Consider the following 19,998-nt stretch of genomic DNA (forward strand, 5'->3'; position numbering starts at 1 on the left):
GTGAAAATAGATGTATTTAATCTGAAAATGACTTCTACCTACAGTTCCATTGTCAGCACAGGCTGTAGTGGGTTGGATTCCTAAATTAGTAAGTCTTAGTTGATGAGGATAGATATCCCATAAAAAGTCAGTAGAGAAAATACACACAGACTTATATTCAAATTTTCTTTAGTGTTTAAAATAAGATTGTTATAAAATGAATTTAAACACTCCAGGTGTGTATATAAAATGAAACGTTAAATATTTTTTATTAAAGAATTAGGCTGACACAAATGTTTCACTGTTAACTGTGATTTAAAAATAAATCCTACATGATTTTAAAATTTGATTTTTTCATGAAAATGTCCCTTTCTCTAAATTTATTCATTTTATACACCAAGCTATAAAACTAGAAGGCATTGTTAATCAAATTTGCTGGAATTCTGTGACTGGAAAAGGTGTTAAGTTGGTGACTTTGACACTGCAGGTATTAATTCCATTTTCAAAGTTTACTATGAAAGTCATTTTTCACATTATTCTGTAATATATTGTTAGACTAAAACCATTGTATTAAGACTGTTTAAAATGTAAGCATTTTAAATTCTGAAAAATACACATTTTAAAAAGAAACTGCTGATTTGCATTTTGTTCTTTTGCTATGGGTTGTGAAAATTGAGTGTGCAGTTACAGAGTTATCTTGTTTTTTCTCCCTGAACTTTGTTTCTGACTCTAAGCATAGATTATTCGCGTTGGGGGAGCATTAAGGATTTTTTTTTCATAATTTATTACCCTGTAGCTCACAAGAACCAAGACAATTGAGTTTCAGAGGTTTCAGTTTTTGTAGACATATTTGCCAACCTATCATTTGACAAGGTTACTGCCTCTGTGATGTCTGGTAGTATCGCTAATACAGTTTTTTCGGAAAAGTGTGGTTTTCAACTTATTCAGTCTCGTTCTTTTTGGTTCTCCTTTCATAATCCAAAGCTATTAAGTAAGCGCGAGGTCGGATCTTCTCACTTTCCTTAGTGCATGAAGGGTTCCTCTGGCCAGCGGGTACCAGCCCTACTCAAGCCCGCAAAGATCAAATCCTCCCTGAACGCGCCGGGCCTGCGCAGGCGCGCGACTCCAGGATGGCAGGGGCGGGGCCCGAGGACTGAGGCTCCACCTGTGGGCGGGGTTTAGGGCTGGGACTCCGCTTCGGGCGGCGCTGCACCTCCGGGCCGCTGGGGGCGCTGTGGCGCGGGGCCGCGGTCCGGCCCGGAACTTGTCGCAAGCCGGCGAGCGGGGCAACGAGACTGTGTGGCGGCACACGTGCGGAGGCCGAGATGAAGTTCGCGTACCGGGTGAGCACGAACGCCGGTCGGCTGCCGGGGGAAGCGGAGGCGGGGGTGTCGGTGCTGGAGACCTGCGGCGCGGGGGCCGGCGATCCAGGCCGGGGTGGGCTCGGCGCCCGGCAGCACTGTCTCCAGCGTAACCCGAGGGAGTCGGGCCGCGGGGGCTCCAAGCGCCGCAGCGTCCTGGACCGGGAAGGAAGGCGGGCCGGGCCGGGCCGGGCCGTAGGCGGCGATGGGGGGCGGGTAGGCCGGCCCGGAGATGAAATCCCGGTTACCAGAGCCCCGTTGACGGGGAGGGGTGCAGGCGCAGACGTCCATGACCTGTTGCCGAGCCCACCCCACGTCACTCTGGTCCTCTTCCTCCGCGGCTCAGGACCGTTGACCCAGCGCCGACCCGCTGATCCCCTTTTTACTTGCGACAAGTAAAGCAGGCAGGGGAAGCTGTTGCTGATATACACTGGTCCATCACATGTTGCTTTCTTCTTTACAGTTAGCTACTAGTAAACTTACCCGTTGTGGTTCTGGTTAAGCTCAAGTGCAAACTACTGTGCTACATGTTAGCATGTACCAAGAGTAGCATTTCGTAAGAACCGCCCAGACGTTGAGACCCTTGTCTTATCCGACACTCCTCTGTGACCCAAATCCCGAGGGGCTTCGCTGCCCTTCTCCCTCCCTTATCCGGACGACATGCAGGGGCCTCTCCATTCCTGGCATTCCCTCCCTGGTTGGGACACCCACACCTTCTGTGTGGACTATCACAGAAGCCTAAGCGGCTTCCCTGTTTCCCCTCTGGCCTCCAAGGTCATTGGAGGGGTTGTCAAAAAGTAGGAATTGGATCACAGCATGCCTCTGCTTAAAACCCTGGATGACCAGGCCCCCGGGGGCTCCCTGAGGTTCTCGGCCCTGCTGGCCTGTAGCTCCCAGTGCTGCCCGGTGGCCCCTCCAGGAGTCCCTCCCTGAAATGCCTCTGCCTCTCCCACTGCTGGGGTTTGCTGTCTGCGCCTGGCTCCGTGTGCTCTAATGATGTCTCCTTGGCCCTGCCTGCGCACATAGACGGCGAGGGCATTGAGGGCGGAGGCCCTGCGCACAGAGACGACTCCGGGGGACACTCACATGTGATTGAGTAAATGGATGAGTTAATAAATAGGATGCTGGCAGGCTCCTCCTGTGTTCAGGAAGCCTTGAACCCAGAGTGCACTTGGGGTGGGTGCAGCTTTTCTCCTGAAACGCAGGCCCTGTTCTCTCCTCCTCCTGGCAAATACCCCCCGTCTGTGGAGGCTGCCCCAGTGCTCATGGTACCCTCAGCCACCGCAGTGGGAGCTCGGGGCCCCTAGGGGTTGGGCTCACTTCTCTCTCTTGCTCAGGGCTGGCTGCATAGGTGCCCAGTTAGTGTCCCAGGAGATGACTGGAGGGACCCCGGGGTGACCAGGGACCTTGTACGGGCTCTGAACCATCTTCTTGATTAGTTTTGTCACTTAGGCCTTTTCTGGAGTTGAGATTCTGTGTTTTCTTTGTCTGAAGACAACTTTGTTTTCTTTCCAGTTTTCAAATTTGCTGGGGACAGTCTATCGGCGTGGAAACTTAAATTTTACATGTGATGGAAATTCAGTCATCAGTCCTGTGGGAAATAGAGTCACTGTATTTGACCTTAAAAAGTAAGTTTGTAAGCCCTGGACAGTGTTGCTCAGTGGTTAGAGTATTGGCTCATGCACCGAAAGGTCTTGGGTTCGGATCCTGGTCAAGAGCATGTACCTGGGTTGCAGGTTCGCTCCCCGACCCCTGTTGGGACACATGTAGGAGACAGCTGATCATTGTGTCTCTGACTCTGTCTCTCTCTTCCCCCTCCCTCCCTCTCACTCTCTCTAAATACCAATGGAAAACATATCCTCTGGTGAGGATTAAAAAACAAACTATTAAGTGCATAACGCTAAAATCATGTTAACAGCAGCAGTCATTATAGTTTTGCATGTAAAAATCGGCGGTGTTTTCCTTAACTTCCTCTTAACGGTACACCTGTTCGTTAAGGCAGCCTGAGGCGGAGGCCACAGGATTACACAGAGTGGATGGGTCGGCAGTGGAACTGGCCATAGGAGTCCCAGTTTCTTCATTCTAGTCCCTCGGCTGCACCCCATGAATCTAGGCCGTTACCTTCAAGGTACAAATCCTGTGTCACTGGGCTACACTGTGTGGGAAAGGTACGAGGGCGTGGAGGCCGCCCTGGACTCCTGCCCAGTCAGCGCAGTGCTGCTGTGTTTCTTACGGGAAGGACCCCTCCCCAGACGGGTGCGGCCTGAGCACGATCCTGTTGCAGAGGCTGCCTGGGTTTCCCCCCTGTTCTGAGGGCCTTGGTGTCCCTGTCTGCAGGATAGGACCGTCGTACGAGCGTTCTCCTGGCTGTAGCGCCCAAGGGCACGGTCACTGCTGGCACTGTTTGGTTCAAATGACGTCTGACAGGGGCTCTCTAGAGTAACTGTCCAACGTTCACTGAGGAACAATTAGGGAATAAAATAAAGAACAAAATTAGAATCTAACCCAGTGGTTATTTGTGTTTGACATTACTTCTTTTTCCATTTTTGTGCAATTTCTGTAAAAACAGTTGTACATGGATGTGCTGTCTTTGGTTAATCTCTCCTGTTAATCGCTCTTGTGTCCAGTTTTCTGACTTCATACATGTGTAGGGTTTGGAGGTGCGGTCCTAGCAGCAAACTTGACATATCCAAAGCCCGTATTTTAGGTGTTTAATATGCTGTGCCAACTTTTCCCCAGGGCTTTGTCTTCCTTTCCCTTTAGTGAGGAGCAAGGGTTTTTGATGAGCTCTGGCCCCGGGGACAGGAGGGGTGTGTTGTGGGGGCAGGTGACCTGGTGGTCCTGGCCTCCCGGTCTGACAGCCTGAGGCCACCTTCACGGCTCCGGTTTTTGTCTCCCAGCAACAAGTCCAACACTCTGCCCCTGAGCACTCGGTACAATGTCAAGTGTGTGGGGCTGTCCCCAGATGGCCGACTCGCCATCATCGTTGATGAAGGTAACCGCCATTGACCAAGAGACAAGAGACAGTGGTGCAGGGTGGTGACGGGTGGCACAAGCTGGGGGAGGGGGGCAGGTGTGGGCATCGGGGTGACACACAGCCGACTCCAGGTCCTGTTGGGGGTATCGGCCCGCACACTGGGACCCGGGGGTGGGGAGTGTGGCAGTGGTGGGCGCAGTCCTTGGCCTCGAAGTGTGGCTGGGCTGCATGTGCTGGAAGCCCACAGAACTCTGCAGTTCAGCTGCAGGTCAGGTGTCGCACGGTGGCCACTCGCTTCCTTCCTGCAGGGGGCAACGCGCTGCTGGTCAGCCTGGTGTGCAGGTCCGTGCTCCACCGCTTCCACTTCCAGGGCTCCGTGCACAGCGTCTCCTTCTCCCCTGACGGCAGGTAAGGGCCCCCGGCTCAGGACCGGCGCTGTCGAGGGCTGGAGCTGGCTGGTGCAGACCTGGGGGGCTTTTTCCACTCAGGACGTCCCCGTGGGAGCCTGTGCCGGTGCCATGTGTTGGCAGCTCAGATAATTCTTGAACCGAGTGATCCCGCCGGGTCCTGGCTCCTGCGGGGCTGCCCACGTGGCCCCTCTGCTCCGCCTGCTCCGGGCTGGTGGGCACACGGCCTCCAGACCATGGGCTGTGAAGGAGCCACCAGCTTTGAAATCGTAGCGAGGAGGCTGTGTGGGTGGGGACAGGTTCAAGGCCGCAGGGAAAGGGGGCTTGTTCCCAGGCTGCTCAGACCTGGGCTGACCTGGGTGTGCCGTGGAAGGGGCGGCTCCGGGTTCAGCTGTGAGTCTCACGTCCACACTGAGAAACCCCCTAGCCAGCATCCGAGGTCCTGCCTGTCAATCAGGGCCAGTATCTTCCCTTCGGTTCCTCCCAGGGCTTCGGCAGCTGGGTTGGTGGGAGGGAGCGCCTGAGGGAATCTGCTCAGGGCAGCGGTGTGGCAGCTTCCCTGACTGTCCGCCAGTCCTCCTTCAGCCTGGGTCCCCACAGGAGAAGGGGGGCTTGGGGCCAGTGAGGCAGGCCCCCAGGTTTGCCTCGTCGGAGACTGACCTCAGAGCAGGTGGTCTGTGTTCCCGGGGCCCCGAGCTGGCCTCAGGTCTGGCTGGTGTTGAATGTTGTTAACTACCGGGACCACCATTTCTGCCACAGGAAGTTCGTCATCACGAAAGGCAACATTGCTCAGATGTACCACGCCCCTGGCAGGAAGAGAGAGTTCAACGCCTTTGTCCTGGACAAAACCTACTTTGGGCCATACGATGAGACCACACACATTGACTGGACAGATGATTCCCGGTGAGGCCTGGGTGGGGTGACCGAGGAGGCGGCAGGGACGGGGGGGCGGGGGGGCCCTTGGAAAGGATGCCTGTAACCAGCCTCTTATTAGAGAAAGAGCGCCAGGTCATGGCCTGGGTTTCATTCTGAAATGGCCTCTCCTGAGCCTTGTGTGGGGCTGGACGAGGGAGGGTGCCTGGTTGGAGTTAGAGCCACACGGCTTGGCATTGGCCACTGAAACCGGAGACCAATCCACCCTGGCGAGGGAAGCTGTAACCCAGTGCGCTGGCCAGGTTCATGTTAGCACAGGTCTCAGGAGCCGTGGTCGGTGGGCGAGTTGGCAAGCCTTTCCCCGCCTGGGTGCCCGGGGTGGCTGTGGCCCATCCTTTCATGGCCGCCATCCCTAACCATCCCAGAAGGCACCTGAGAGTGGCTGGCTTCTTCTCAGCTGCCTGTCATTCTGCATTCAGGGAGAGATTAAGTCTGGCGGTGGCTGCTGCTTTGTACATCGGACCAGTTGGCCTTATAGATCCCTAGCCTCAGGGAGGGCGGAGGAGCGGGGACACAGCCCCCAGGCAGCATGTCAGTGGGAGGCAGCAGTCTCACGTTCCTGGGGGACAGGTCTATGGGAGAAGGGTGGGGTGCCCCGAGACCAGGCCTTCTCTTAAGAGGCACCTGGGTCTGGCTCTGTCATTGCCATAAGCAGAGTTTGCCCCAATTGGGATCTTGCGGGGAGGGTGGGGTTTCAGGGAGGCTTAGGCAGGCTCCCCAAGCAACACCCAATGGGCTCTGTGATCGGCTCTTGGGACTTCTCTGGCTGACCCTGTGAGGGCCTACTTTTCGAGGAAGAACAGTGACACATGTCTACCAAGGCTCCAGGAGACGCCGAGATGGATGTAGCCAACACCCTGACCTCTCCCCGCTAGTCACCCTGGGTGTCTCCGCTGTGCTTGGGGCAGTGCTCAGCTGGGAGCCCTGGGGATGAGCTGTTTCCTCTTCCCAGGTGCTTTGCGGTCGGGAGCAAAGACATGTCCACGTGGGTGTTTGGGGCCGAGCGCTGGGACAACCTCATCTACTACGCATTGGGCGGACACAAGGACGCCATCGTGGCCTGCTTCTTTGAGTCCAACAGCCTAGACGTATGTCCCTGCACCCAGACCCCTAGCACCACAGTCTTGGGTCATGTCCCTGTAGATGTAGGTGCCCCCTCCCCTGCGGTCCTCCCGGGTCAGTTGGGGAGTCATGGGTGGCTGTTGGCTGCCCGTTGGGTCATCTCTCTGGTGTGCAGGGAGGCTTTGTGGACAGGTAAACAGGGTTCTTGTCAAGCTGCCTATGGAGGGTGTGGGCCTGGGGTCAGGGTGACCAGTGCCCACCTGTGTGCTCCCACTTGCAGCTCTACACGCTCAGCCAGGATGGCGCCCTGTGTGTGTGGCAGTGTGACACCCCCCCTGAGGGCCTGAGGCTCAAAGCCCCCACAGGCTGGAAGGCAGACCTGCTGCAGAGGAAAGAGCAGGAGGAGGAGGAGGAAGAGGAGGAGGCGGAGCAGGAGACCACCATCCGAGGGAAAGCCACGCCGGCCTCGGAGGAGCAGCAGGGCAAAGTGAAGTACTTGCGGCTGGCCAAGTAGGTCTCCCGTCCACAGAGGGCGGGGGGCTCGTACTAGAATGGGACACGCTCCTGTGGACTCTTGCCTCAGAAGGGACCCCGCAGGGGGGTGTCACGGGGCGAGGACCCAGAGGCACAGAACAGACCGCTCCTCCTAGGCCCATCGTGGGGAATCCTGGCTCGGGCACCAGCTGAGAGGCTCCTTGGGTCCCAGGCACAGGGAGGCTCAGCGAGTGGAGAGCTGAGGGCGGGCGGGAATAGGGGACTCGAGGCAGGACAGCGAGGGCTGGCTTCCCGGGTGCCCACATGGAGCGGGCGCTCTGGCCTCCGGTCCCAGGCGGGGCTGTGAGACCAGCCTGGCTCTCTGGTCCTTCCAACTCTGCTGTCCCCTGTACTTAGGTACTTTTTCAACAAAGAAGGAGATTTTAACAATCTGACAGCTGCAGCGTATCACAAGAAGATCCACCTCTTGGTCACTGGTTTTGCTTCTGGAATCTTCCACCTTCACGAGCTCCCGGAGTTCAACCTCATCCACTCCCTGAGGTGGGTGCCTCTGCTTTCTGGTGGGCATGGTTTATGTACTTGCAAGTCTGAGGGGCCAGTGGCGGGGGACCAGGTGAGGCCATGCTGTGCCTGCCCTGGTCTCGGGCCCTGCAGTGGCCGCATGGGCGGCTTCCCAGGACACCTGGCTTCATCTCCGTCCTGGCCAGGTGCTCGGAGGAGTGGAGGGGATGCAGCTGTTCCCTTCCACGTGTGGGTCTCAGCATTTTCCCCCCTTCGGTTCTGATCTTCGGAACAAAGAGAAAGTTAAAATACCTATTTCACAAAATGATGCACTTTCGAGGGCTTGAAGGCAGGCAGCGCCCTGGGGCTGCCAGGGCTTTTACACTGAGTTGTTGACTCCATGAGAGTGGGTAGGAAGTGTGTAGGCCGGAGGGGCTGGCTCTGGTCTCCGATGGCAAGCTGGCCACCGAGGGTGGGGACAGGAGGCGCTTGTGCTCACGGAGTCCTGCTTTCTGCTCAGCATCTCAGATCAGAGGATCGAGTCTGTCGCCATCAATAGCTCCGGGGACTGGATCGCCTTGGGCTGCTCAGGTTCGTCTTCCTGCCCGATGGTGTGAGAACAAGGAGCTTCTGCTCTGGGGCACCTGCCAGTGGTCCCACCTCGGTCCCCGGCCCCTCCTCCGGGCCCTGGGAGACCCCTTCCGGGGCCCGCTGTGAGCAGAGGGGGCTAGCGGTGGCTCTGGTGAAGGAGCGGTCAGTGAAACTTCCAGAACAATGGCTTCTCTGGCGGGCTGCAGTGTGGGGCCACTCTGCACACTGGTGACTCAGGAGGTTGGTGTGTCTGTGCTGGGTCCCCTCACGCAGGTGGAGGGTGATGGCGGCACCTGCCTCAGTGGGATAGGCACTCAGGGTGCCAGCATGAGTCAGGGCCAGTTAGACCCCCCCCTCCTCCCGAATCTTACCAGCCATTGGTGCCTTCGTCTGCCCAGGGGGCAGGGTGTTGTGATCAGTCCTCAGCCCCACCCTGTGTGCCCCTCAGGCCTGGGCCAGTTGCTGGTGTGGGAGTGGCAGAGTGAGTCCTACGTGCTCAAGCAGCAGGGCCACTTCAACAGCATGGTGTCCCTGGCTTACTCCCCTGACGGGCAGTACATCGTGACCGGCGGGGATGATGGCAAGGTGGGGCTGTTACCTTGGAACTGGGCTGGTCGGCGGGGAGGGAGCATGGCCCGGTGGGGAGGAGCTGTGCGGTCCTGCCCCTGTCCTTCCCGCTGGGGCATATTGGGAACCGAGGCACTGGGGCCAGGCCCGGCTGCGGGGTTCAGCCGAGGGCTTGCAGGCCCACTCGCCTCATCTGGGCTCATGGAAAGGCCTTTACAAACGTACCCGGGTCTGAGTGGAGTGGGCTCAGGTGTCTTTCCCTGACCTGAGCTTGGGCTCCCACACTTGCAGCTTCTTGGCTGATGGGGCTTTGGTGCTACCAACCACCGTCTGACTTGCTGCCTTCCCAGGGTGACACAGGGCCCCCGACAGTCCCCCAGCCCTCCCTCATGGGAGGAGGTGAGGGCAGGCGGTGTCCACACGGGATTTGTGTGCGCATGTGTGTGTGTGAGAGAGTGAGCCCAACCCGGGGCCCACCGGCTCCTCACTCCCCACTCAGGTCAAGGTGTGGAACACCCTCAGTGGCTTCTGCTTCGTCACTTTTACGGAGCACTCGAGCGGCGTCACCGGCGTGACCTTCACCGCCACTGGCTACGTCATCGTGACCTCTTCCATGGACGGGACTGTGCGGGCCTTTGACCTTCACAGGTGACTTTTCTGCTCAGTCTCTGCCTCAAAGCAAGCTGTTCCTCTGTTGGGCGGTGAGAGTGAGGCTGGGGGTCCTGGGATTGTCGGGCAGCATGTGGTGTGGACTGAGGCCCGGGATGGAGCCCCAGCATTCAGGCCCCGGAACACGGGGGCCTCAGCGGGCGACGTCAGCTGGGGCTTCTCTCTTCGCGGCAGGTACCGGAACTTCCGCACCTTCACGTCCCCGAGGCCCACCCAGTTCTCCTGTGTGGCGGTGGACTCAAGCGGGGAGATCGTTTGTGCCGGGGCCCAGGACTCCTTCGAGATCTTTATCTGGTCCATGCAGACGGGCAGGCTGCTGGAGGTGAGGGCCGCTCGTCCCAGGAGCTGCGCTCTGGAAGGGTCGGGTGGTGGGGGACAGATGCAGGAGGGCAGAGGTCACTGTTGACTCCAGTTTTCTGGCCTCGCCTCCCGCTTTCCTCATCCCACAGCCTTGAGCGCTCAGAGAAGGGTCGTGTCTCAGCAGCCACAGCATCTGTGCTCCCTTGTCCAGCAGGGATCCATCGCCAAGCTCATCTCTCAAACCTCCTTTATGAACTGTTGTAGGTCCTGTCCGGCCACGAGGGGCCCATCAGCGGTCTGTGTTTTAACCCGATGAAGTCGATCCTGGCCAGCGCCTCCTGGGATAAGACAGTGCGTCTGTGGGACATGGTGGACAGCTGGAGGACCACAGAGACGCTGGCTCTGACCTCCGATGGTAAGCTGCACCGTGGGGTGAGCGGGCGGGAGTCGTGGCCCAGGTGGGAAGGCCTGGCTGGTCTCAGTGCTGGTCCGGCCCGTCCCAGCTGTGTGTTGGGATGTAAGCCCAGGACTTCCAAGGGCCCCACAGCTGTCAGGGTTGGCAGCCCAGTCGTGTCACTTTGCATCAGGTTCCCCCCTAAGAGTGAGCTGGGGCCTGGCTGCAGATTCCTGCCACTCTGCCCTGACCGGTAGGTTAACCCTTGTCCCCAGAAAGCAGTAGTGCAGGGGGCCCCACGGCAGGCTGGGTGGACCCTGCCACCCGGGGCCCCACCACCTGTGCTTGTGCATGAAGTTGCCCCGGTGTACAGCCAGCGGAGTGTGGACGTCCCATCTGTGGCTGCTTTCCCTGCGGCAGCAGAGTGGATTGGTCACGGCAGAGACTGGACTGTTCGCTGCCTGGCCTGCATAGAACACATCTGCCAACTCCGGGTCCCTGGGGGCTTCTCTGCCCCCTGCCCCCTGCCCCCCACCTGCCTCTGGTTCAGTCTCATTTGAGCCGGCCTCCTCTATCCTTATGGGGCCTCCACACACCTCCACCTCCAGTTGGTCTGTTTCCAGTCTGTCCTGCAGTCCCATCAGAACCACCTTGCCTGACCTCTGTGTGACTCCCTGTGCCCTCCCACCAGGCTGGCCCTGCTTAGTCCTCCCTGGACCCAACTGTGGCCAAGTCTGGACCCCCTCCCCACTGCACTGGGGCCCTGTCTGCACGTGTAGCTGATGTGGCTGTGAGCTGTTGGTGCTGAGGCCTAGTCCTTCCTCCTGGGGGGGAGCATCAGGGAGAGCGTGTGTGTCCCGTCTCCACCCCGGGCAGGCCCATCCCTCAGGGAGCTGGGAACGAGGACAGCGAGGGTGTGGCCCGTCTGCTGGAGCCTGGGTCTTCCTCAGGCGCCGATTCTCCATCTCTTTTCAGCTCTGGCTGTGACCTACCGACCCGATGGTGCCGAGCTGGCTGTGGCCACGCTGAACTCACAGATCACCTTCTGGGACCCGGAGAACGCCGTGCAGACGGGCTCCATCGAGGGCAGGCACGACCTCAAGACGGGCAGGAAGGAGCTGGACAAGATCACCGCCAAGCACTCTGCCAAGGGGAAGTGAGTGCCTTGCTGGGGGCAGGGCGTCTTTCACCCGGGGCGTGCGCCCTGGCACCCAGGAGCCTGCTCAGCAGAGGGGACTCTTCCCCCTCATCCCCCAGAGGGGGCACTGAGCTGTGTTGGGGTTCTGTGTGGGTTAGTAGATCGCAGTGTCCCCCACTTAGGCCGTGTGAGCAGCGCTGCCCTGAGCACTCAGGACTGGTTTGCGTGGATACCTGATCGGCTCTTTTAGGTCTGTTCCTAGTAAGGAGTTGCTGGGTGACTTGGGGTGACGCTCACTTTTGAGGAACTGCGGATGGTTTTCCAAAGACTCACACCATTTCCCTTGCCCCCCAGCAGTGTGGGAGGGTTCCGACCTCCCCACATCCTCACCAACACGTTCCTGTGTACCGTTGTACATCGCAGCCATTCTGGCGGTGAGGTGCTGCGGTCTGAGGACGTGTTCACCACAGCGCAGCACGCTCACTTCTCTGCACCAGATGGCAAAACTCGTGGTTCTGATTTGCATTTCTCTGAGGACTGATATTGTTGAGCATCTTTTCATGGGTCAGTTGGGTTGGCCATTTGATCGTCAACTTTGGATAAATGTGTCTCCAGAGCATTTGCCCATTTTAATTGGCGTCCGTGAGAACGGAGTCTTTCTCATTTGAGTTGTAAGAATGCATATCTTCAAGATACAACGAGAGACTTATCAGATAGTATGATTTGCACATATTTTTCCCATTCTGTGGTTGTCCTCGCTTTCTTGATGGTGTCCTTTGAAGCACAGAAGTTTTTAATTTTTGTTTTTTTTTAAATATATTTTATTGATTTTTTACAGAGAGGAAGAGAGAGGGATAGAGAGCTAGAAACATCGATGAGAGAGAATCATCGACCAGCTGCCTCCTGCACACCCCCCACCAGGGACGTGCCCGCAGCCAATGTACATGCCCTTGACCGGAATCGAACCTGGGACCTTTCAGTCCGCAGACCGATGCTCTATCCATTGAGCCAAACCGGTTTCGGCAGCACAGAGGTTTTTAATTTTGAAGACTTCTGTTTCCTTCTGGCTTCCCAAGGACACGCCCTGATTTGAACCACGTGGTCCTTTTGTGTTGAGGTTGTGCCTCCCAGGAGGCTGCAGTCCATGCCCGACACTGAGGGGAACGGGACTGGAGTAGTGGACTGCAGGGTTAGTGTGCTGTGCGTGCAGGGTTAGGGTCCTGTGGGTGCAGGGTTAGGGTCCTGTGGGTGCAGGGTTAGGGTCCTGTGCTTCAGGGTTAGGGTCCTGTGGGTGCAGGGTTAGGGTCCTGTGCTGCAGGGTTAGGGTCCTGTGGGTGCAGGGTTAGGGTCCTGTGCTTCAGGGTTAGGGTCCTGTGGGTGCAGGGTTAGGGTTGTGTGGGTGCAGGGTTAGGGTCCTGTGCTGCAGGGTTAGGGTCCTGTGGGTGCAGGGTTAGGGTCCTGTGGGTGCAGGGTTAGGGTTGTGTGGGTGCAGGGTTAGGGTCCTGTGGGTGCAGGGTTAGAGTCGTGTGGGTGTCTAGGCTGTGAGCCGTGGAGGCTGTTGGGGAACATGGTGGGAGGACCACACGTCGCAGGTCCCCGGGTGGTGACTAAGTCCGAGTCCCCTGTGCTGCAGGGCCTTCACCACTCTGTGCTACTCTGCGGACGGCCAGAGTGTCCTGGCAGGAGGGATGTCCAAGTTCGTGTGCATCTACCACGTCAAGGAGCAGATTCTCAGGAAGAAGTTTGAGATCTCTTGCAACCTGTCGCTGGACGCCATGGAGGTGAGTGAGCGGCGGGGGCTCCATAGCACAGCTCTGTGGGCTTCTGAGGACCCAGCGTGGGGCGGGGTGGGGCTGTGGTGTGAGGGCATGTGGCCAGGATGGGCCTGGCAGTCTGAGGGAGCAGACCCCCCTTCTCCCCCCGTGCTCGTCCCCCTCACAGAGGCCCTTGGGGGTCCTCTGAAGGTTGAGTTAGAGAACCCAGCCCCCTTGTGGCAGCAGGGACTCCTACCCAGCAGCACTGGGCTCTGAGGGCGGTTCTGCCGTGAACCTGGCTCGTTGCTGTCTCTCCTCGGGTCCTTGTGTCGTGTGCGTGTCGTAGGGCTGGGGTGTCCTTTAGTGTGTTACACACACAGCAAAGGAGGGGACACATGCTCCCCGCCCCTCCCTCTTACGGAGATACCTGGGGTTTTACTCCTCTAGGAATTTTTGAACAGAAGGAAAATGACAGAGTTTGGCAACCTGGCGCTAATTGATCAAGATGCCGGGGAGGAGAACGGAGTCGCGATTCCGTTGCCAGGCGTAAGGAAAGGTGAGCAGAGGGTCCTTCTTGTCCCCGTGGACTCTGCCACAGCAGGCCGCCCTGCTCACCTGCTTCTCCTTGTCATTGCTGCCGTGGTTGATGTCTGAAAACTCCCTGCACACGGGTGGTGTCTGCTGGAGGCTGGGCTGCGGGAAGCCTCCCTATGATGCTGCACAGCTGCGTCCTCCTCCCTCTGGGCCTCGGTGTGCTCCCTGGGCCAGGCCTAGCCCTGTGCCTCGCCCCCCATATGGGCCACAAGGACTTCAGTGTTGGGGAGTCTAGGAGGCCCGAGGGGTACGTGTGCCTCCCAGGGACAGGGCAGCAGACTCGGGGACCCTCGGGTCCTATAGAGAAGGGACATCTACCCGCCAGAAAGCCCACACGTGGCACGGTATTGCAGCAGCTGACCTGGGCCCGGTTCGTTCTAGCCCTGGCTTATGCCCACTCGGCACCCGAGGCCCGCCCTGCACTTGGGGAGTGAGGGCACCTTAGCTGGCTGGGTGACGGGGAGGATCAAACGAGCCGATGCCGGTTCTAGAGCAGCTCCATGCACCACAGAGCACAGGACGCTCACTTCTCCACCAGATGGCAACAGGCCTGCGCTGAACACGCCCTCCAGACCCTCCGACTGAGAGTGGCTCCACCTGTCCAGGGGCATTTTGATTGTCACAACTTCCGGGGGTGTTGCTGTTGGCACCGAGTGTAGATAGACCAGGGGTCTGTAGACGCGCAAGGACCTGGCTCCAAATGTCGCTCACCCGAGGTTGAGCGCTCCCAGCAGCGTCTTTCGGGGTGAGGCACACATGGAACGCGGCTTGGTGACCTCCAGGAAGGGCTCCCGGCGGCTGAGGGCTGAGCAGTGAGGGGACAGACTTTTCACAGGTCACCTTTGAGTTGTGGAGTTTCCTACCATGAGAATGTGTTGCCCTTTAAAAAGCAAATTTGAAAACAATGTGCCAGGAAGGATTCACGTGACAATACCCAGGAAGGATGAGCCTCCACTCCAGACCTGCCTGGTGTAGTCGGGCGGCTTGTGCACTGCTCCAGGTGCCCGGCTGATGGACAGGTGGAGGCGGGAACCAGCCTGCCTCTTCCCGGAACTAGTAAGTGGCTGGCCAGTCCACATGCACGCTGCTGGTTCATGCCGGTCTGAGGCGCCTGTGAAACAGCACCTGAGATGCCACCTCTGGGCTCAGCTGCCATATCTGCGAATAGGGCTGGAGGGCCAGGGACAGGCCTGCCACCCTGGCCAGTGAAGTGACTCGCCTGATAAGGGATGTGCTGCCCTGTAACTGAGTGGTTCCTTTGATTTCCAGGTGACATGAGCTCGCGTCACTTCAAACCCGAAATCAGGGTGACTTCACTCCGCTTCTCTCCCACAGGTGAGCCAAGCAGTGCATTGCTGGTGCTGGAAGGGGTGGGGGTCAGGCATGGACCCACACTATACACAATGCCTCTGCTCCACGGACAATGTCGGTCTCAGTTTCTAACTAGCTCTGTCTGAGCTGCGCTGTCCCCCGTGCATGAGGCATGGTCATCTTTGTCCTCTCTGGAGGTTGGCTATGAAGCTGTGACCCCTGACAGGCTGGGCTTGGGGACGGGGAGGCAGGCACCTGCTCTGAGCACCCTTCACATGTGCCAATGGGACCATCCTGGGAGGCCGCTTCCTCGTCTACCATCAAGTACCTTGCTCCTCTACCCTGCACCCCCCCCTAGTGTCCAGCAGACCACCTCTGACAGCTGTGGGGAGGGGTCAGTACCCCCAGGGCCTGGGGCCATTTGGGTGTGCAGTGTGCAGACCAGCACGTGATGGTGGTGGTGGGCTTGTCTTTACTGGTTGATAGCTGACAGGCTCCAGCGTGGAGTGGTGACAAGGACAGTAAGGTGAGAGCAGCGCGTGGCACAGAACCACCGTGAGCCAGGGGTGCCGGCCGCGGCCGAGAGGCAGGTCTGGGCCACCTGGTTTTGTAAGTTAAATGTTTACAGACCAGCCATGCCAGTTTGTTTGCCCTTTTTGTCTGGGCACTGTGGTGGAGTTGAGGCATTGCTGCGGAGACCACATGGCCTGCAGAGTTGGAAGTATCTGCTGCCCTTGCCAGGCCTGCCGGGTACACAGGCGGGGAGCACCTATGTGTCTGCGCCATGTGCACACGGTGCGGGAGGACGGCTGGCACCAGTGACCCGGTGCTCCGCCCAGAGGACCCGGTGGCCGGGGCAAGACATCCCCGTGCTCCTTCCTGTGCTGCCGCATCGGGGACCACGCACTCTGGTCAGTGCCTGTTCCTTAAAGTAAGTGAGGAAACATGGGAGGAACTGTCTAGGAGCATGTGACTGCTTCATTTCGCAGGGCGCTGTTGGGCAGCCACCACCACTGAGGGGCTCCTCATCTACTCCCTGGACACCCAGATGCTCTTTGACCCCTTTGAGCTGGACACCAGCGTCACCCCTGGGCGGATCCGGGCGGCACTGCGCCAGAAGGACTTCACCAGGGCCATCCTGATGGCCGTCCGGCTCAATGAGAAGCTGCTGCTGCAGGAGACCCTGGAGGCAGTGCCCTGGGATGAGAGTGAGCGCCAGGCCCGGCTGGGGCGGGGCGGGGGCGGGGGGGCGAGCTGCCAGGACCCTGCACCCACAGCTGCTGGTCGGGGCTCTCGGGTTCTGTGCACGTACAGAAAGGGCATGAGCTGTAACCGGCTTTTCTCCTGGTTTGAGTTCTTCCGGAGTGAGCGTGGGTTTCCTTCTCCCTTACAGTTGACGTTATCAGCTCCTCCCTCCCCGAGTTGTACGTGGAGAAAGTGCTTGAGTTTTTGGCTTCATCCTTTGAAGTGTCTCGCCATCTGGAATTCTACCTCATTTGGACTCAGAAATTGCTCATGGCGCATGGACAGAAGCTGAAGTCCAGGTATGACGTGCTTACCTGCTCATTCGTCAGTGACTCCTGTCACAGCTCATCTTTGCAGATAAAAAGGGAAACTTGACATGCAAACAGGGTGTGAATAGAGGTCTTTACGGGGGTGCACAGCATGAAGTGAGGCCTCTGCATGCGTGTGTGGTGTGACGTGAGGCCTTCAGATGCACATACACCACGAAGGGAGGCCTTCAGATGCACATACACCACGAAGGGAGGCCGGCCTTTACAGGCACACACAGCGTAAGGGCGGCCCGTGGGGCCTTTCACAGCTGCTGAGCACTGAGGGGAGTCTCCTTTCCAGAGCAGGGAAGCTGCTGCCGGCAGTTCAGTTCCTTCAGAAGAGCATCCAGCGGCACTTGGACGATGTTTCCAAACTGTACGTTCTGCCAGCGTCGGTGGGCTGGGTGGGGCTGTATCATCGGCGTCGGTGGGCTGGGTGGGGCTGTATCATCGGCGTCGGTGGGCTGGGTGGGGCTGTGTCATCGGTGTCGGTGGGCTGGGTGGGGCTGTGTCATCGGTGTCGGTGGGCTGGGTGGGGGCTGTATCATCGGTGTCGGTGGGCTGGGTGGGGCTGTATCATCGGCGTTGGTGGGCTGGGTGGGGCTGTATCATCGCCAGCTGGACCGCACCAGGGTCTGCTCCTGGTGTCATCTCATTCAGGGTCAAGAGATGCCACGGCTGGGTATTGTCAGGTTCGCAGAGAGGGTGGTGGGTGCCGGTGAACCAGGGTTTCTGGTGGAATAGAAGTCACTCTTGCTTTCACTAACGCGACCCCTGCACTTTCACAGCTGCGACTGGAACCGCTATAACATTCAGTACGCTCTGGCAGTTTCCAAGCAGCGGGGCATGAAACGCCCCTCGGAGCCGCTGGGAAGTGAGGAGGAAGCCGATGCGTCTGATGAGGACAGTCTGCACCTGCTCAGTGGAGGACATGGGGACGGGGACAGCGGGGATAGACTGTTGGTGTAAAGCTGGCCGCGTTGCAACCCCGTTCATTTCGGTTAAGACCGTGGAAGAAAGAGAACCACGGCTGTCTGGTCCCAGGCAGTGAGTGGAGGGCAGTCCGCGGAGCTGTGGAACCATCACTGAGGACTCGCTCTTTGTGCAAGAACCCAGCATCAGAGCGAGCTGACCGGTCCCTGGTCAGCACGGGCTTGGCACGCAGGGCCCAGGACCTGATGGTATGAATAAAAAAGTGCTGAGCGTCTGCTACTGAAAATGCCTTTTCGAGAGGCAAATAGGTTCATATTTATAGACTCGTGAACTTTGTATGAAAGTTATTTATATTTTTAATATGAAGTTTTAATGGTATATTTAGGGATGAAAAAGATGGGATTTTCTAAAATGTAAATATGGGTTAAGTCTAAACTCTGAATTAAAACGTTTATAATGTATCGTGAGTGTAACTGTCATGCAGGGGGGTCAGGGCCACCCACCCACTGGCACCTCCACGCCAGGGGAACAGGTGAGCAGGACAAGTGGATCGCCTGCCACACCCAGCCTTCATGGCCCCCACCCTAGGCTGCCTAACCCATAACCTTTCCGTAGGGTCTGGGCAGAGAGCAGCTGCTTGCCTCTGACCCTGGAGAAGGACCACACGGGCCTCCTGAGCTCAGAGACCTGCTGTGCCAGCTCTGCCCTGCAGTGTCCCTTGGGAGGCGTCCCTGAGAGTAGCTTGGACCAGCTTCACCACAGCCAGGTGCTTGGCCCCCCTCGCTGGTAGCAAGTGTCAGGTGCATTGCTTTCCCCAGAGTGTACGGGAATGGTGTGTGTGGGCCCCACCCTGCCGCTTATCAGGTGCGGCCCTCCGTGGCCGGCCTATGCCTGCTCTTGGCCTCTAACCCATCTGTTCCCCCACAGTGCATATGCTTAGGCTGGCAGAGCTCAGCCCGGGTCACTGGCTGTTTGTTCTACACCTTACCCACCTGTAACGCGGGCAGGCTGAATAAAGATGTATTCCCTTTTCACCTGAGCTTTTCAGTAAGCCTCACGGTGTGCACAGGGAAGTACAGCTGAGCAAACCCGCATGGAGGCAACAGGAATGGAAGGCGAAGCTCAGCAGGTGGGGCCCAGAAGCAACAGCCCTGGGCTGTGTCTGCAGTCCAGCCTGTTGCTCACCTGTGACTTCTCAAATAATTTTTTAAAAATCTGTGTTAGTTTGGAACTTCAAATCAAGGGAAAGGATAAAGCATCTATCCAGGCGTTTGTATGCCGACCGGCTCCTGGATAACTAGGTGTGTTTTAATGTACCCTAAAGAATGAGCATGACCCCATTTCGCAAAGATTAGTGCAAGGGTGCCGCACACTGAGCATCGCACACTGAGCATCGAGGGCAGGAAGAGAACAGACCTCCTGGGCTCTGGAAGGAGATGCGCCACCGCCCGGGGCTATCCCAGAGAGAGTGGTGCCCCTAGGGCCTGCAGTTACAGGAGGCGAGAGCACAGGCTGTGTTGGGGACGAGCAGGGAAAGACCCACGTGGGAAAAAACAAGGAGCGGCAGACCCGGGGCTGCATTTGGCTTCCGACGCAAACAGCATGGACCCCTGGGAGCCTCAGGCCTGAACGCTGATCTCCGCTGCTCAGGAATCCCTTTTAGGGTAAGGTGACCAGATGTCCCGCTTTTGGCGGGACAGTCCTGATTTTTAACAATTTGTCTCGCGTCCCACGGCGTTTTAAAAAAGTCCCGACTTTTGGAAAGAATGCACGACAAGCTAGGGACCGGCGGGAGAACGGGAAGGGAATATACGGTTTTTGGCGGCCATGTGACTATTTAGCCAGGATATGAGTTTTATATTATTTTTGTTAATTTTGTAATGTTAAACTTTAGTAATAACAAATAATTGTTGAGAACTGATTATCGAGAACTGCTTATCAAAGTTCGCATTGTTGATCAGTTGTTAGAATTCGACCACCATTGTTTGGACTTAATGAACAATGGCATTTTTTGGGATTGGCAGCGACAAAAACATTTTGTAACTGTCTCTCAGACGATACACATCGTACTGCATGCTAGTAAGCTAGTTAAACAAGTGATGTCATTACAAATCAGCTATTCAGATAATTTAGGTAAGTAATTTATTTATTTATTTCATAAATACATAAATTTTCTTGAATTTAGCAGACAGTACTCGTATTATTTATATTTTATAGTGGCGGCAAAAAGTCTAGTGCCGGCCTTGAAAGTGACACTTAAGACTTACGTTACGGCAAATTCAGAGGAAAAATAATACAAGTTAGTATTGTTATCTAGAAAGAAATATAGGATTAAAATAATTTTTAAAATATAGTTACTTTATTATAACAATCAAATTAATTTAATTTATAAACTAACAAAATATGTTCATGTAATTATGTACATACTTACTGTGTTTTTAAGCAATATATATAATAATTTATAATATAATTTTAAAAT

General features: G+C 56.9%; 1 protein-coding gene across 1 annotated transcript; it reads left to right on the top strand.

Annotated features, from left to right (window-relative positions):
• Positions 1–1,283: 1,283 nt before the first annotated feature.
• Positions 1,284–17,969, top strand: PWP2 (PWP2 small subunit processome component). The gene is made up of 21 exons (XM_054713592.1): positions 1,284–1,322; positions 2,856–2,968; positions 4,241–4,335; positions 4,626–4,725; positions 5,484–5,627; positions 6,610–6,745; positions 7,000–7,229; positions 7,611–7,754; positions 8,236–8,306; positions 8,755–8,891; positions 9,373–9,521; positions 9,717–9,864; positions 10,107–10,257; positions 11,212–11,392; positions 13,008–13,155; positions 13,576–13,684; positions 14,992–15,057; positions 16,023–16,241; positions 16,427–16,577; positions 16,888–16,962; positions 17,375–17,969. Exons 1-21 carry the CDS (start codon positions 1,305–1,307, stop codon positions 17,553–17,555), a joined length of 2,766 nt encoding a protein of 921 aa, XP_054569567.1. The 5' UTR covers positions 1,284–1,304; the 3' UTR covers positions 17,556–17,969.
• The last annotated feature ends 2,029 nt before the right edge of the window (positions 17,970–19,998 follow it).

The sequence above is a fragment of the Eptesicus fuscus genome, chromosome 3, assembly GCF_027574615.1.
Source record: "Eptesicus fuscus isolate TK198812 chromosome 3, DD_ASM_mEF_20220401, whole genome shotgun sequence".
In the NCBI taxonomy this organism is placed as follows: domain Eukaryota; kingdom Metazoa; phylum Chordata; class Mammalia; order Chiroptera; family Vespertilionidae; genus Eptesicus; species Eptesicus fuscus.

What these genes read in the sequence shown, in the direction of transcription:
- PWP2 (XM_054713592.1), top strand. An exon ending in AAGTACTTGCGGCTGGCCAA is followed by an intron (nt 7,230 to 7,610) that starts GTAGGTCTCCCG and finishes CCCTGTACTTAG; the next exon opens with GTACTTTTTCAACAAAGAAG. An exon ending in TTGGACGATGTTTCCAAACT is followed by an intron (nt 16,963 to 17,374) that starts GTACGTTCTGCC and finishes GCACTTTCACAG; the next exon opens with CTGCGACTGGAACCGCTATA.